Genomic DNA, 15882 nt, shown 5'->3' on the forward strand with positions numbered 1-15882 from the left:
ATAATTATTAAATAATAAATTTTCTATAATGAAATACATCATTGCATTTCCATCTCACTAACATAAGAACTTGAAAATAATTTACTTATATTTGGATGTGATATCTTTTGTATTTTGCAATAATAAGATTATTTTATTTCTTAACAAATTTATTATCAATATTCACTCATTTCTGTCGTTTTCCGTGCCAAAAATGGTAAAATAACGGATGTCGTAAAAAATAAAGACGCGCGCGTGCTTATGTAAAATTGCCAAACGTGCGTGCTGGAAGGTTAATAATATCGTGTATATAATTTAACATACCATGTTCAATTTAATTACATACTTACATTTACATACATGCATACAATTAAATTGAATGTAATTACTTACATTCAATTTAATTACATACTTTACAAGTATTATTGAGTACTTTATATACTTTACAAGTATTATTAAGTACTTTATATACTTTACAAATATGTATATACCATGTTTTAAATAATCCAAGCGTATGTAATGTAAGTAATCTAAGGCTTTGTTATAACATAAACAAGTAACACAACAAATGCACCCCATACTAATGCTTACTTAATTACAGGCGTAATCTCAGACACCAGTGTTGCAAATATTTATATTTCATCTAGTTAAAGTAGATGCACATTTGAATGAACTTAAGCTACTTCTAAGTATGTTAACAATAATATACATTAGTTAAATCATCCATGCACAGTTTTTTAATCCAAGAAATGTGTATATAAGAACATATATTTAAGTAATTCATATCTACATAATTTAAGAAATCAACATGTTTGTTAAGAACAAGAATATGTAAATAGACAAAGAATGTATTCCCGAGAACTATGCATAATTACAGATTCTGTATGTTTTAATTAGATATAATATATGTAAGTGATCACCTGCATCATTTCCACATTATGTCTGGTCTTCGGATCCCTCCAGTGACAGGTTAGAGTGGCTAGCATCCGATAGAGGACTAAATTCCATGACAATAAACTGGAAGAATTTTAAATAATGTCAGGTCAGTAGTCATCCCTGGCAGCATCGAGTCATTCAGGATGGTTTGAGGGTGCCAGCCATGACCATGAGCACAAGCCCGCATGCACCATTCAGACAGATTTATTGCAAAAGTAGGGTGGATGAACATGAATCATATAGTAAGGATTTTTTTCATTCTTATTTTTTCCCTGTTTATTTTTACTACATTCAAAGGGCACAGATTTAAAGAGCAGAAAACTACATAACCTAAGATATATACTAATCATCATTTGTAATTAACTGTTTGATGTAATTGTGTTTAATTTCGTACATTTATATAAAGAAATATGAGTGTATTTCAATATATAAATAAATAATCCATTTATTTATACAAAAAATACGAGTGTTTTCAAAGCTTAACTTTGTTACATACACAATTTTTAATAGAGTTTAATAATATACTGTATAATAGTATTATTATAATTAGTTAATTATTATATTTTACCATATAATTTTCAGTGCAATGAATTCTAATATAATTAATACAGTTGATTATAATAATAAATAAATATTATAATACTATAATTAATAGTTATGCAATTTTTAACTTTGAACTAAAATATATGTATATTAATATGCACTGAAAAAAAGATCTTGCTTAATAATTAGTTATAATAATTATACCATAATAATTGATTATTATAGTTGTTTAAATAAAATAATTTAATTGTATTATAATAAAAAATATTATATTTCCTTTTGATTTTTTTTAGTTAAAATCTATATGAGCCCAGCAGTAAAAGCTTGGTAGTTCGGTATGGGTAGTTCACAGTACTTCCCTCTGAGGTTTGAATTGTGGCGTATGGGCTCATTGAATGGGCATTTTTGCAGTTTTCCCTATCTGTAATGTGGATACAAGCCAGTTTCCATTAAAAAGTCCTCTACAGGGCATTCCTCCTTTTCTATGTAACACTTAATGTTGAAGAATGTATTAAAAACAGACAAATTAAAAAAAATCTATATGCACTATTACACATAGTTGAAATGGGGGAAAGCAGCCTTATTTCAAATAAAAAAAGTGCAAAAATAATTCTTGCATAAAAGATCACAATATTGGCAAATGACACGTTAGATCATCTATGATCAGGTAAAACCCCGCTCAAATGGAGTACATACTAGAGACAGACAAACCCCTCTGGAACTGATTCAAAGAAACGACTAAATGTAAAATATGTGCAGTTTTTATCTTTGAAAACAATTTAAGGGAAATTTGTTTAAGTTTTTATTTCATTAAATTTCATCTTTATTTAAAAATTTACAAGAAAAATTAGTTGCTTCAAAGTTGCTAGGTAAAGAATTCGGAGAACAAAGAATCTCCATAAAATAGAATCTCACTCAGAAATATTAATTTTAATTTCACTTCAGATTTCTGGAGCGGATAAATTAAGAAACACAGAAGAAAAATATTAAAATTGACTTAGGCAGTTGGTCACTGTAAGTTCAGTAAGTAAATGCAAAATTTTCGAGCAAAATGTATATGAAAAATTAAATAAAATACTTTTAAGTGCTTATAAGAAATGTCTAAAAGTTTTTGTTTTTTTTTTTACAAATGGCGGGCCCTAAGCCAACTTTGGCTTGGCCACTACCAAGGCCATTTATTATGGATTACTACCAAGGCCATTTATCGCTTTATTATGGAGGCACCTAATAGGTGGGCCACCTTCCCCTCCTAATGAAGGAAAGGACAGTTACAACCATGCCTTCTCCGAGGTTCGAACCTGGGACCTTTGGTATCACACCCCGGTTCTCCAAACCAGTATACTGTCTGGGCAGTCTAAATATAAAAGTAAATGTAAGGAATCCAATTTAAAGCGACCACTCAAAATTCCATACCTTTTTAATCTTGTGTGGATCTGTTAAACTTGCATAATGATTAAAACCTATGTTTATTGTTCTCAAAAACACTGTTCTTCTTAGGGAGATAGTCACCAAGAAGATTTACTGCAAGTATACATTATTTTTAAAAAACAAAAAAACTAAAAAATAAGCTGTGTGAAGATTTTCGTGATTTTCCTAAAATAAAACGTGCCAATGAACACATTTCTGAGAATGCACTCCGCAAAGGAATCCCACCCCTTAAGCAGATTGTCGTAGTGTGCTTTGGCATAATCTAATAAACCCAAACCCTACTGAAATATTATATAGCTGACTTTCATAACTAACAAGTTGAGATTCAAGTACAGTCAAAAGTCGTTTATTCGGACATAAGACCTTTACGGCTGCGAATATGTGTGTGCACGTGCGCAAAATATGTTTACGAATGCGCGTTTAATGTACAACGGATGGTATAAGCTAAGCTAAAATTATCTAATTCAGTTAATGTTGCAGATTGCATTGTTCCTTAATCTTTGAATTGGATTCGGCTTATTATTTTTTGCAGACTGTTAAAGCAATTTTAAAAAAGTAAGCTTGAACTTTCGATTATGTCAAATAGAATTTCTGATATATATTTACTAATATGTAAAGGATCTATAAAGCAAAAGTATGTTTCGAAGTCCATTAAACAAAAAGTGGAACTGCTGCAAAAAATGGATACAGGCATATCCTTTGCTTATCTAAACTTTAACGTTTGTTTATCTTTAACGCCGCGGCACGCAATGAATTGGAAGTTGGTCTGTCAGTACTATCCTTATCTTCAGGGCAGATGTTTTTATTTTATTTGGCTTATAATTCCTTACTAAATGTAATATTTCATCTCGATGTACTCAGTCTTTGATATGATTTAAATCAAATTCCTTGTCATTATAATTCGCTTCCGATAGCGAAGAAAGTGACAGAGGTTATTGAAAACGAAAAAATTTCGATTGACAAATTAGTCGGTATTCTCGACACAGCAATTATAGGACTTGAACAGCGGAACTTTGTAAATGAACAAGAAATTATGTCTGTTTAGAGAATTAAAGAGAATGTATTATCACATAAAAAACGAAGCAAATTAAACAACTTACATTGAAAGAAATGTTTAATAAAGTAAACAAATAAATATTAAGTTTTTTTTTTTGTAAATTTTGATACCCTTTAGATCATAATTGTTCTTTATTTCATAAATTACGGTTTCATATTTTTAGTTTTATAATTTCTGCATGCCATCTTACCAGGTTTAAACTGATGATCTATAATCCGGAAAAATCGATAATCCGGAATCGCCGAAGTCCCGATGAGTCCGGATTAACGACTTTTGACTGTAGTTGACTGCACGCTGTGCATGAAAATTTTAATTACACTTTAAGAATAAACTAAAACAAAATAAGAAATAATTTTCACTATATTAGATTAACAAAAAGAAAATAACCTCATAATTAATTCACTTAGCAATTTTTTTATAGATAAGGTCATGTAGTTACCTTTCTTTTTCTAATCTTTTTCAGATTATACTTTTTTGAAAAATTACCAGTAAAATCTTTATAAAAAGTGATTTATTAATGACCTTTGTTAGTTAACTATGTCAGTTCAAAATTCTATTAAGTGCTATAAGTTGCATTAATTTTCTATGCTTAAGTTTCCTTCTTACTTTTTTCAGCAAAAATTTATTAGTTAATAAAAAATATGAAAGTAAAAATTGTCCCTTTTTCCATCTTTCACTCACGAGTCATTATTGGAATATCCATTTACAGTTATTAAAGCCTGAAAAAAGCATGTCTGCGATGTTATCGTCATGCAATGATTTGTAGATACTTTATATTTTACCACGATATTTTCAACAACAAGAAGTTTTTAAACTGTGGAGTTTTTTAACCGCTTTACTTTTTAGGACGATATTTTGTACCACGATGCTTTAGAACTGCGATGTATTCTCCCACGATGTTTTGTATAACAAAGTTTTTGCCTTGCATTGTTTTTCCCGCTACATTTTCATCTGCGATGTTATCAGCAGATACCCTGATCAAATGCTTACTTCCGCTTAACAGATAATGTAACTGCAAAAATGCGGATACAAGAATAAACAGCACTCAAGAACAATTATCATTTTATTTGTAATAATATCTAACTAAATAAAAGTATTTTTTTCTACATAAAATTCCTCCAAAGAACTCAATTTTCTTTATGAAAACTGCAATGCACATTGTTATTTGAACCCACGTTCTTCTTCCATTTCATCATATAGTTTTCTGGCATATCTGTAATGTCTTCCTTGATCAGATGGCATAAAATACCAAGCTTTGTAATCGTCCCTTGTAGCCATCAGGTATTTTGCTTTATCAATGGTATTGCTAAAAAAGAACGAGAATCAGGAAAATAGCATTCTAAGCAATGAAAAACTCTTGATAACATAATAGCTCTAAATCATTCTAAAGTTATTTCATTTAAAAGAGTTAAAAAATTTATAAAAAAAAAAAAAAAAAAAAAAAAAAAAAAAAAAAAAACCTTCAATGCATGCAATTTAACACCAAAAACAATATCTTACATGAACAAACAAAAATTACAAACAGCATATTAAATGACATTTAAAGATTTAAAAAAAATTACATAAACTAAAAATGGGAGGTGTAAATTTCTCTAATACTTCGCTCCCGTGTCCAGTAACATTTAAATGGTAAATAGCTCACCTAGATTTTAGCCATAAGTAAAAATGTTTCTGACATGCCAAGGGAACAATTTTTGCCATCAAGTTAATGATTTGACAACTTTCTGGAGGATCCAGGAAAACAAATACAAATTCGGCTCTGAAAGCTAAGATGAATTACTTGTTAATGCTTAGAAGATGGGAGCCCAGAGAAATGGCCAGAGCTGCAGAGTCTCAAAAAGACTGCCGTAGCCAAAATATCGGCCAAAGAAATTCTTTCCCCACCCCCACCATTTAGGGTGTGGATAAAGTTATTGTGCGATAACCTTCCCCTGCAACTTGTCCTATGACCTTCATGCCTCACAACTATAGGGTTTCATAAATTCCCTTTCATTTTCCCTCAACAGTGCAATATTAGCTTGAGGCAGAAACTTTCAGTTGTGTTTCACATGATTAACTTGCCCTCTAGAATTCTACATAAGTAACCTAACTATACTGATATGCATATGGTATATACATATGCAAATGAGGTGTGCATGCATATGCAATGGAAATGCGAATAAAAGCATACACATATACAGTGGATGGATAAAAATATGGAAACACCTTGTGAAATGCATGTTTGAAAAGAAAGATTGATTTTAATGAAATATGCAGGTGGTGCTGGCGTTTTTGACTACTGACGCCACCTATACAACTTCGTAAATGTGCTAAACATTTCAGTTATTGTCCGAGTACTGTTGTGTGAGGTTGTCATTGCATTATGTCAGAGCTAACAGACTTTGAACGTGGGCAAATTGTTGGAGCATGTATGGTAGGTGCTTCCGTAAGCAAGGTAGCCGAGGTGTTTAGTGTTTCAAGAGGTACTGTATCGAAGATTTATTCCGCATCTTTGAAAAGCGGAAAAACATCAGCTGCTAAATCACAGTGCGGACGAAAGTGTGTCCTGAGTGATCGTGACAGACGATCATTAAGGGCAATTGTGACAAAAAATAAGAAGACCACAGCTGCAAAAGTTACTGCTGAAATGAATGTTGTGTTACCGAACCCTGTGAGTACAAAAACAATTAGAAGGGAGCTTCATAAACAGCGAATTGCTGGCCGTGCTGCAATTGAGAAGCCACTCATCAGTGATGCCCGTAACAGGAAAAGTTGGTGTTTAAGTCATAAATCCTGGACTATAGAGCAGTGGAAGCGAGTAATATGGTCTGACGAGGCTTCTTTCACATTGTTTCCCACTTCTGGCCGAGTTTACGTCTGGAGAACGCCATCTCAAGCCTATAATACAGAGTTAAATACAGAGTTGTTGCCAAGAGTGAAACATGGCGGGGGTTCTGTTATGGTTTGGGCAGCCATATCGTGGTTTTCTGCTAGCCCCACGATAACTGTGTCAGGGCACATGACTGCCAAGACTTATGTGAACATTTTGGCCGATCAAGTTCATCCCATGGTACAAACTTTGTTCCCCGATGGTGATGGTGTCTTCCAAGACGACAAAGCCCCTGTTCACACAGCTCCCATTGTCCAGGACTAGTTTTCTGAGCACGAGGATGAGTTGTCCCATCTCCCCTGGCCACCACAGCCACCAGACCTGAATATTATCGAACCTTTGTGGTCTACATTGGAACGGAAAGTGTGTTCTCGTTATCCACTGCCAACATCGTTATCTGAACTTGCCACTGTTTTGCAGAAAGAATGGTATAATATTCCCTTGGCAAACATACAGGAACTGTATTTATCCATTCCGAGAAAACTGCAAGCTGTTTTGGATGCCAACGGGTTTCCTACACCATATTAAGCAAAGAATCATGTTTTTTTAAAGGTGTTTCCATATTTTTGTCCAACCCCTGTATATGCACAAATATATACACATAAAACATATTTAGTTGGATATATGCATATGCGGATAAAAGCATACACATGTACGTATGTGTAAATGCCATGTATATATGACTGTGTACATATATAGATGTATCCCATATATCTGTGTGTATACAATTATATATTTAAATTCAAGCATTATATTCATTTATATTTTTTTTTGCATTTGGCATCGGCACAGAAGTTTTATTCAAAAATACAAAGAGACGAAACGCCCAATTATTGATGATTTTATGGAAAAAGACTATTTCCCCTTACAAAGTCAGGACATTCTATGAGATCATTAAATAATTTCTCTTATATATTTGCTTTCTAAAATTATTTTATTTTATTTATTTATTTATTTATTTATTTATTTTTTTTGTTTTAAATATTTGCAAATCCACAATGTGGCAAAAAAGCAAAATGTGGGAAATGTATTAAATTACAGTTTTACAGCATCTACTACAATTTCACTTTTAAAAAATCTCTCGTTAAATTAGCATTTACCCTTAGTTTCCTAGAAGATAATCAAAATAAGAATTATTAATTAAAATATAAATACATATGTATCCTGGTGATTCTCGAAGGTTCTATTCTCTGCTGCAGCTAAATAAAGCTTCTTTTTTTCTCCTACACGTACAATTAGCATATGAGCCAGTTTCATGCAGAATGTCCTTAACAGAGACCTATCAGCATCTAAACGATAAACACCACTGAACACTGGTAGTTTAATCTGGGATTCGATTCCCGGCGAACAGGCTGGCTGCATGGGCGTTTTCGAGGTTTGTCCCCATCTGTAACTTGCATACAAGCCACTTCCCAACAAAATATCTTCATGAAGCGTTCTTCCGTTTCCATGTAGTGCCTAATGGCGAAGCACATAATAAATAAATTCCTTAACTATGTTATTTTTCCATATAGGCAAACACTGCTAGCATAATTTTGCATAATCATGCAGTCTTATTCATCTATAATATCTAATTTGATCTATATTACTTATTTATCTTATTTCATATTTTACCAAAATATTGAATTACTTTTTGGCATATGCTTTTTTTTTTAATTAAGAAAGAAATTGTCATCACTGTCATAATAACAAGATTATACTAAATATCATTTGTAATTTCAGTTTTCCTCACATTCTTGTGCATAATGAAAAACGAGTTAAATTCCTGTAGAGATGACCTGCAAGAATTGGTGATCTGCAGGAATTGATTCCTGCAGAGGTGCTCTGCATAACAGCATCTATATTTTGAGAGGATAAGTATCTGTTTGTGAACAATTCCAGTCTCTATATGCACATATAAATAAAAGTTGGAATATTTGTATTACGACCAAGGTGCAAAGGGCTATCTGCCAAAGGCAGAAGGGTCTTTCTGGAGGACATTTTAAGGGAAATTGGTTGGTAGTTATGTTACACATGATGCCACATCCAGCCTGGTAGTTCACTGAAATGTCAAACGAACCTAGCTATCAGTGTTCATTGCTTTTACCACTCAACCTCTGGTGGGTCTATATAAATAAATAAAGTTAATAAATCTTGAAATTTTATGACATTAGTATCAATTTCACCAATTTTTTAGTGTAATCAAAAATGTATTTTTTCTTTATGTTTCAATTTTTTATTGCCATTTTTGTATTTAATATTGTTGTTCGAAACATGCAAAATGCAATGAAAATATAATCGATAAAATCCTTTTTTTTTATAATAAAGAGAATATTAAAAGTAAAACCAATGCTAATGGAAAAGAAAAAAAGCGTTCATAATAAAAATGCAAGAAAGAACAATGATCAATAAATGTAGTTGAAAGGAGAAATACTTAATATAATAGGGACGAAATCAGCAAATTAAAAAAAAAAAAAAAAAAAAAAAAAAAAAAAAAAAAGAACTGAATAAGGATGAATAAGGAAAGGTAAATGAAACTCAAACAAAAATACAAGACAATTTGCTAAACATATAAATATAAGTTGTTACACAATGTTTGTAACAAAATGAATGTGAATTGCCAATTTATGCGAGAAACAAATAGTTAAACATAATTTTCAAGTATAAATTAAAACTGTTAATCTGTACATGTAATTCTAAACTAAATTCTGTTTGAAAACAAATAAAAACTGATTAGACTATGTTGATTTTAAGTGCACCTAGGAGGTATTTACTGCTAAGGGATAGTTTCATTACAACATGAAGTCAATATAGTTTCCATCACTTGACAATTACTTAGCTACAAAATCTCACCATCATATGTTTGCCTAGTTTATAGAAAAGAGAAAAAATTCCTTTGTCTTATTCCCTAGTCTCTTATCTGAGAATTAACAAAGGCAACCTTAAGGAAAGGTTACAATACAATAATAGTTTCCCTTTACAGTGGCAGCTAAAAGGGGATGCAAATGAATTAGGATTACCCATCCTTTTAAGTGAAACCTTTCCAAACTCCCCAGTCTTTTAAAGGTTAATCAGCTGCTACAGCTATTTATTGTGCTGTACATCAATATGAATTTATAATAAACTGTCAGTTTCTTCCTGCTCATCCAAAGTGATTATTTACAAAGATAATCGTGAACCAAAGCAATAACCAGTGTTAGAATTGTGCATCTGTTTGAACACATGTAACAAGAAAGATGGAATACTAGCTGAAAACCATTATGGAAATAAATGCTGCTAGGTAAGAAGCAGCAGTAGCGTGTTCTTCTGAAATAAATAGAAAATGAAAACCAAAGGAAATGCCATGGAGAGGAAGCAGCTGAAATGAATTTGAATTTATACTTCAAAGAGAACATCTTGAATGCTGTGAATGAGAGACTTGAAAAAGAAATTTTAAGCTTTGAAAAGAAATTTCTGAGACAGCTTCATCTCTAAACAACACATTTTGGCTCTTTCAGCTTTGAGCAACACCCCAGCTTGTTTGTCTGGCAATTAAGCAATCACCATGACAAGATGTCATCATGGAATGTATACTTAATGTAATCTGAAATTATTTTGCAGCCAAATCTGCAAGGCCCTGTCAGAAAAGCTTTAAATTTGGCTGCAACTTTAAGAGAAGAGGCTGTTGATATCTTACAGGTGCTTTCAGTCGAAAAATACTTAATGTTGATGCCTCAGATCTGCAGCTTGAAGAAACATTTCTCAATGATTACCACTGACTGCAGCTTAAAACCTAACAATAGAAGGCAGAAAAGACCCCTCAAGAACTGGTTACTGATATTGAAAAATTAATGCAATTAGCATTTCAGATTGCAGGTGGGAAACCAAAGACATACTGACTCCGGACAGCTAATAATAAAGATCTGTAGAGTAGAGGCTGCAGAGAAAGCCAGCAGAAGACAAGGTGTTTAGAATGGTAACAAAACTGATGAAAAGACTTAAGGCAATAGAAGATTCAAAGCAGCTACAATAATAAAGTGCTGAATTTACACCATTGAAGAATATTTATGGAGGCAATGCTTCATGCTTAAAGAGCAAAGTAACAATTATTACAGAGGAGCATAAGCAGAAAATTCAGTTACCAGTGTTGGTATATAGATATCATCTGTTCACGATCTTTAAGTTGAAAATAAAAAATAAATAAATCATGTAGCTGCTTGATAACAGTCGTGACTAAATGCGATATTTATTTATTTATTTATTTATTTTTTGATCTGATGCAGCCTGGCAAAGGGATGGAAATCTCTTGAAAATGGCTTCATCTTTGACTCTACAGACTGTGAAAGGATAGAATTGTCAGTGCATGGGAAAATGAATATGCAAATTCACATCCTGCATATATAAGCATAAAGTCTACAAATGGCTGATATAACAGTCCATGCATCTTTGGACTTAACTTTTTAAAGAAAGACAGATTTTGTATAGACTTCAAAAATAATTAACTGTGAGCTACTATAGGATAATTGCTGACAATATTAATCTTCCAAAAACAGAATGCAGCATCAGCAGAAACTCATAAGAAGCTACACATAGGAATTAATGATTTCCCTAGGAAAATATGCATATAAAAGAATATTTAATTGGGGTATAGTTGCCCTAGTGTACATTATAAAAAATACAAAAAAAAAAAAAAAAAAAAAAAGAACCACTCAGAGTTGCCAACAAAAGTTACAGGCCATGTAAAAGTGCCTCATGTTCCCTTGTGACAAATATAGTGCTAAGTTCCACCCAATGTATATTTTCCTTGGGGAAATCAGAAATTCTCATGTGCAGTTTCTCAGAGTTTCCACTGTACTGCTGAGGATGCATTGAACGACACTGAGGAGAAGCAGGCCATTGGCTTTAAACATTGCAAAAATTGTGGATGGAATAAAAGGCTTCGTAGATATTGTTACTAAATTTTCTAAGAAATCGAACATTTCATCTACAGTTTAATGGTGTTTAGAGCCAATGGCCAAATTAACAAACAGCAAAAAAGTCTTTTTATGGTAGCATCACTATCACCCACTTTGGCTGAAACTGATATACAACACACAGAAAATTTTGTTTTCACCAAGTCATCCCAAAGCCCTTTTTCTCCCCCTCCCCCCCCCCCCTTTTTTTTTTGTTTGGAGACAGTATGCTGAAAATTATCTTTGTCATATGAAAACATTTAATAGGTAAACTTAAAGCACTATTTTCATTTATTTTGGAAAACTTCCTCAACCAACAATTTGCAATTACTACAGAAGTTAACAATAGCATTCAGTTTCTTGATCTTAAAAAATGGTGATATGCTTTAAACTACAGTTTACTATAAACCAGTTGGCAACTTGCCAATAATCCTGTATGTTTCCTTTCCATTTCAACCCCATAAAAACAGCTGCTTTTTAATTTTTAATGAAGACAAGCATAAGAATTATATTTTATGGCTGAATTTTATGAAAACAAATGTAAATACATCCGACAAATTATATCCAGAGTTGCCACTCAAACAGGAGCATGAAATTCCCTGACTTTTCCAGGTATGTTTCAAGAAAATTCCAGTTTATCCACGTAATGTACGTTGGCTGTGCTAAGAAGTAAATTAATTATGGTATTACTTGTATTGTGTAGCAAATTCACTTAATTATTCAATAAATCCCAGAGGACATTTATTCTTAATTATTCTTGGTACACTTTGTTTGATAATTTTGTTTACTTTTCCGCTTAAAAAACTTAATAAAATTTAAGATATATACATTGTATAACAACTGTACGTTTTATTTAATTATTACTCATGATCATCCCCAGTTCAACACGAGGCTAATCCGGTTCTTATAAATCACAATGCAATGCTGAAAGTTAGGTTAGATTTTAGGTAAATTTAATTTGTGTGAGGTGTATTCTTAAAAAGCACCTTAACACTTGAAAACACAAATATTATTATAATAGGAGTTGTTTTCTCCACTGAAGATTGAGATTAGAATCTGCCCAATCTGGAATAAAATAAGGCTTTTTTTGCAGACATTCTGCAGCTAAATGAAAGAAAGAAATCTATTTAATGATATTTTTTTACTAAATTGAGGTATTTTATATTTATTTCGCAGCATACATAAGGAAAAAATATGTGCATTAAATTTCGTGATGTCATCATACTGCTAGAATTAATTTCAGGATTATGCCAGAGAAAATTTCCTGAAATTTGGAAATATTATTTACTAATGATAAATAAATTTAGAGGGAAGAAGCAACATTAAATGATATGAATAACATAAAAATAAAGATAATTACTTAAATTTAATTAGAATAATCAACGATATTTTAGCGAATATAGTTATATTACATGGTTATCCTAGATGATTGATTACTATTTTTTTTTTATTTTACTGCAAAATGACAAGGTTTATTAAAAAGGAAAAAAAAAAGGATTTTGCGGTAAAATCCTAGTATACGATACGGCCTTCGGATGATTTTGAAAATTGTCGCCAAGAACAAAATGACCCGTTTACTGCTCATCATCAAGTCGCCAAATCCCACTGTACTACACATGGAGAACGTCTATGTAAAAAGCGGAGGGAAAATTTGCCAAGGGATTTGGCGACGGAACCTGGCGGCCAGAATTTCCCTCTCCGCGATGTGTACAGGAAATTGAGAAACACGTGTTAAGAAGAAACGTTCTTAGACAAAAAAGAAAACTACGAAAATCCGTTTTTAAATTATTGCGAAAAATCCAAGAAGAAACGTTTTATCAAAGAACGTTTTTTCTTGGATTTTTTGCAATAATTTTAAAAACGGATTTTCGTAGATTTTTTTCCTTCCCCTCAAAATAACTAATCCATGAATTAATTTACTTGCGCCAAAAAATATTTTCTTTTCCTTTAGAGTTTAAAGAAATTTTAAACGATATTCATTTTATGAACTCTTGATAATGTGACCTTCGAACTTCGACACCGGTTTCGTGCTTTGGCGACAGATATATCGCGCATGCACAGCTGTTTCCCGCTATGATGGAACGGAGAAACGTCTGTTGCAGAGAGGTTTTCCTTCTTTACAATGCATATTTTTTTATTCTAACCTTCATGGTATCGTATACTAGGATTAAACCCATTTTGTTTTATACGAGAACAGGTACTTTCTTTAGTTCATGCACTGCACATGCGATTCTCGAGGTTATTGGAAACCAAAAGTTGCGGGAAACTTGCTTTGCCTTTCTAAAAAGACAATCAGATTGGAGATGCGAAAATTGGCTCTATACCAGCTGCCCGAATGACACTCACATGATACACAATTCGCCAAAAAAGTCCATCGGTGCAAAACTCGCCTTTTTTGGCGGGATCGTTGTATGAAATTCCCTGACGTTTCCAGATTTTGACTAAAACACTTAAATTCCCTGACTTTTCCCTGAATTTTTTTGTCAATTTCCGAATTCCCTGACTTTTCCCGGTTTTCCAGGTAGCGTGGCAACCCTGTATATCAAACAATACATACCTTCCCGATTTTGGCAAAAAAAATTACCAAGCGCAAGCTTTTACAGTTATTTCTCAAAAATAAAGTTGCTACTGAGAAGAATCACATTCAGAAGTAAACTCACTGGAACATTCCGTTACTGTCCAATGACCCTACATTTCAGTTCCATTTTCAAAAGATTTGGTTATAAATCTGCTCTAACGCCAGCCCTGTGCATATGAAATTGTTAAGAAAACACATATCAGATGCCATTATAAAAGATACTGTATTTCTTCATGTTTTTACCCCCTTTTTTCCAACTAGTTTTATTGTCTGAAAATCAAAAGGGGAGAATTATGCTAATGATTTAATTTCCAAAGGATGTAAGAACACAACAAATGCAAAGCAATCGCAGATAAACTAGAAGCAACTATGACAATATCATTACTTTAAAAGAAACCTACATTAAAAATGTTAACATTAACAATAGCTAATAAGATCTTTCTACTTCCCCACAGTTTAAATCTCATCCATTCTCATTGTTGTCTCTGCTACTCCTTAGGCCTTCAATCATCCAGAAACAATTAGAGAAGATGAACATACAGCCAACTCAATAAAATCATAGATTGAATGGCAGTTCGTGTTTGCTTCATTGCGACAGGTAGGTTCTTGTATTAGGTTGGCATAATGTTCAACAGTTAGAAGGCATAGGTTTGGTGTGACCTTCGTACAGAATTTATGAGGGTTTGTCTTCATTAGTAAAATGAAAACAATCCTACACACATAAAATCATTTTAAAATTTAGGGAAACTCGCACTGAGTGCAGTAAGGAAGAGGAAAATAATGCGAATATTTTTTAAATTTTCAGAACCTGTAGCTCGACATCTAAAAGGAAAAATCTTTGAAGAAATACAGTATTTACCCAAATATTAGTTCTCAAATATCTCATGTGAGCACCACATGACTTCCTTGTATGGCCTATAAAATTATACACATTTTTTTCTGCACTTCCTTTAAACTTACTTTCTTGAATTTCATTAGACATTTATTTTTAATTCAACCAATTCAGTTCTCATTTTTTGGCAAGGCAAAATTACATAAAACTCAATCTTCATTAAAAACTATAAAATACAGAAAAACTTAAAATTCCAAATACAGTTAAAAAACAGTTAATCCTCCTCCCCCCCCCCCAAAAAAAAATTTCAGTTTCTACGCAAGACAAGAAATTCAGCCAGCGGGCAAAAAGTTGAACAAAATTGAAAAAAACTGAAAGTTAACTTTTGGTCATGCTAGGCAAAAAGACACTTAAGTTTGTGTACCGACTTAATGCACTGTTCTACAGCCTCATTAGGCATAGCACAACTTAAGACTTTTTAATTTTTGATAATTCTACAGTTATTGCATATAGATTAACTAAATGCCATCCAGTCTGTTCGTGTGAAAAATACAAAGACATAAAGAGACTCACTGATTTGTTGCAATATCACATGCCCAATGGATCATCAGTGTCATAGTGGGCTTCCTCCTTCGCCATCAACACGGATACACTAAGTATCCCTGTTTTTTGTGTATGTGAAACAGCAAAGCTCTAGCCTTAAATTTGACAATTAATGGAAGATTTAGGTTTCATTCAATAGGAAGCTAA

The 15882-nt window shown here is 32.4% G+C and overlaps 1 protein-coding gene across 1 annotated transcript in view; it reads right to left on the reverse strand.

Moving 5' to 3' along the window:
• Positions 1-4988: 4988 nt before the first annotated feature.
• Positions 4989-15882, reverse strand: part of ND-SGDH (NADH dehydrogenase (ubiquinone) SGDH subunit) — a 39321-nt gene continuing 28427 nt past the window's right edge. The window contains exon 4 of the mRNA XM_085819932.1: positions 4989-5249. Coding sequence (XP_085676058.1) covers positions 5105-5249 — 145 coding nt within the window. The 3' untranslated portion in view covers positions 4989-5104. The remainder of the gene's footprint in view (positions 5250-15882) is intronic.

Source organism: Stegodyphus dumicola, chromosome 7 (genome assembly GCF_044657685.1).
Source record: "Stegodyphus dumicola isolate Sdum_Otavi_A_Nest chromosome 7, ASM4465768v1".
Classification (NCBI taxonomy): Eukaryota; Metazoa; Arthropoda; class Arachnida; order Araneae; family Eresidae; genus Stegodyphus; species Stegodyphus dumicola.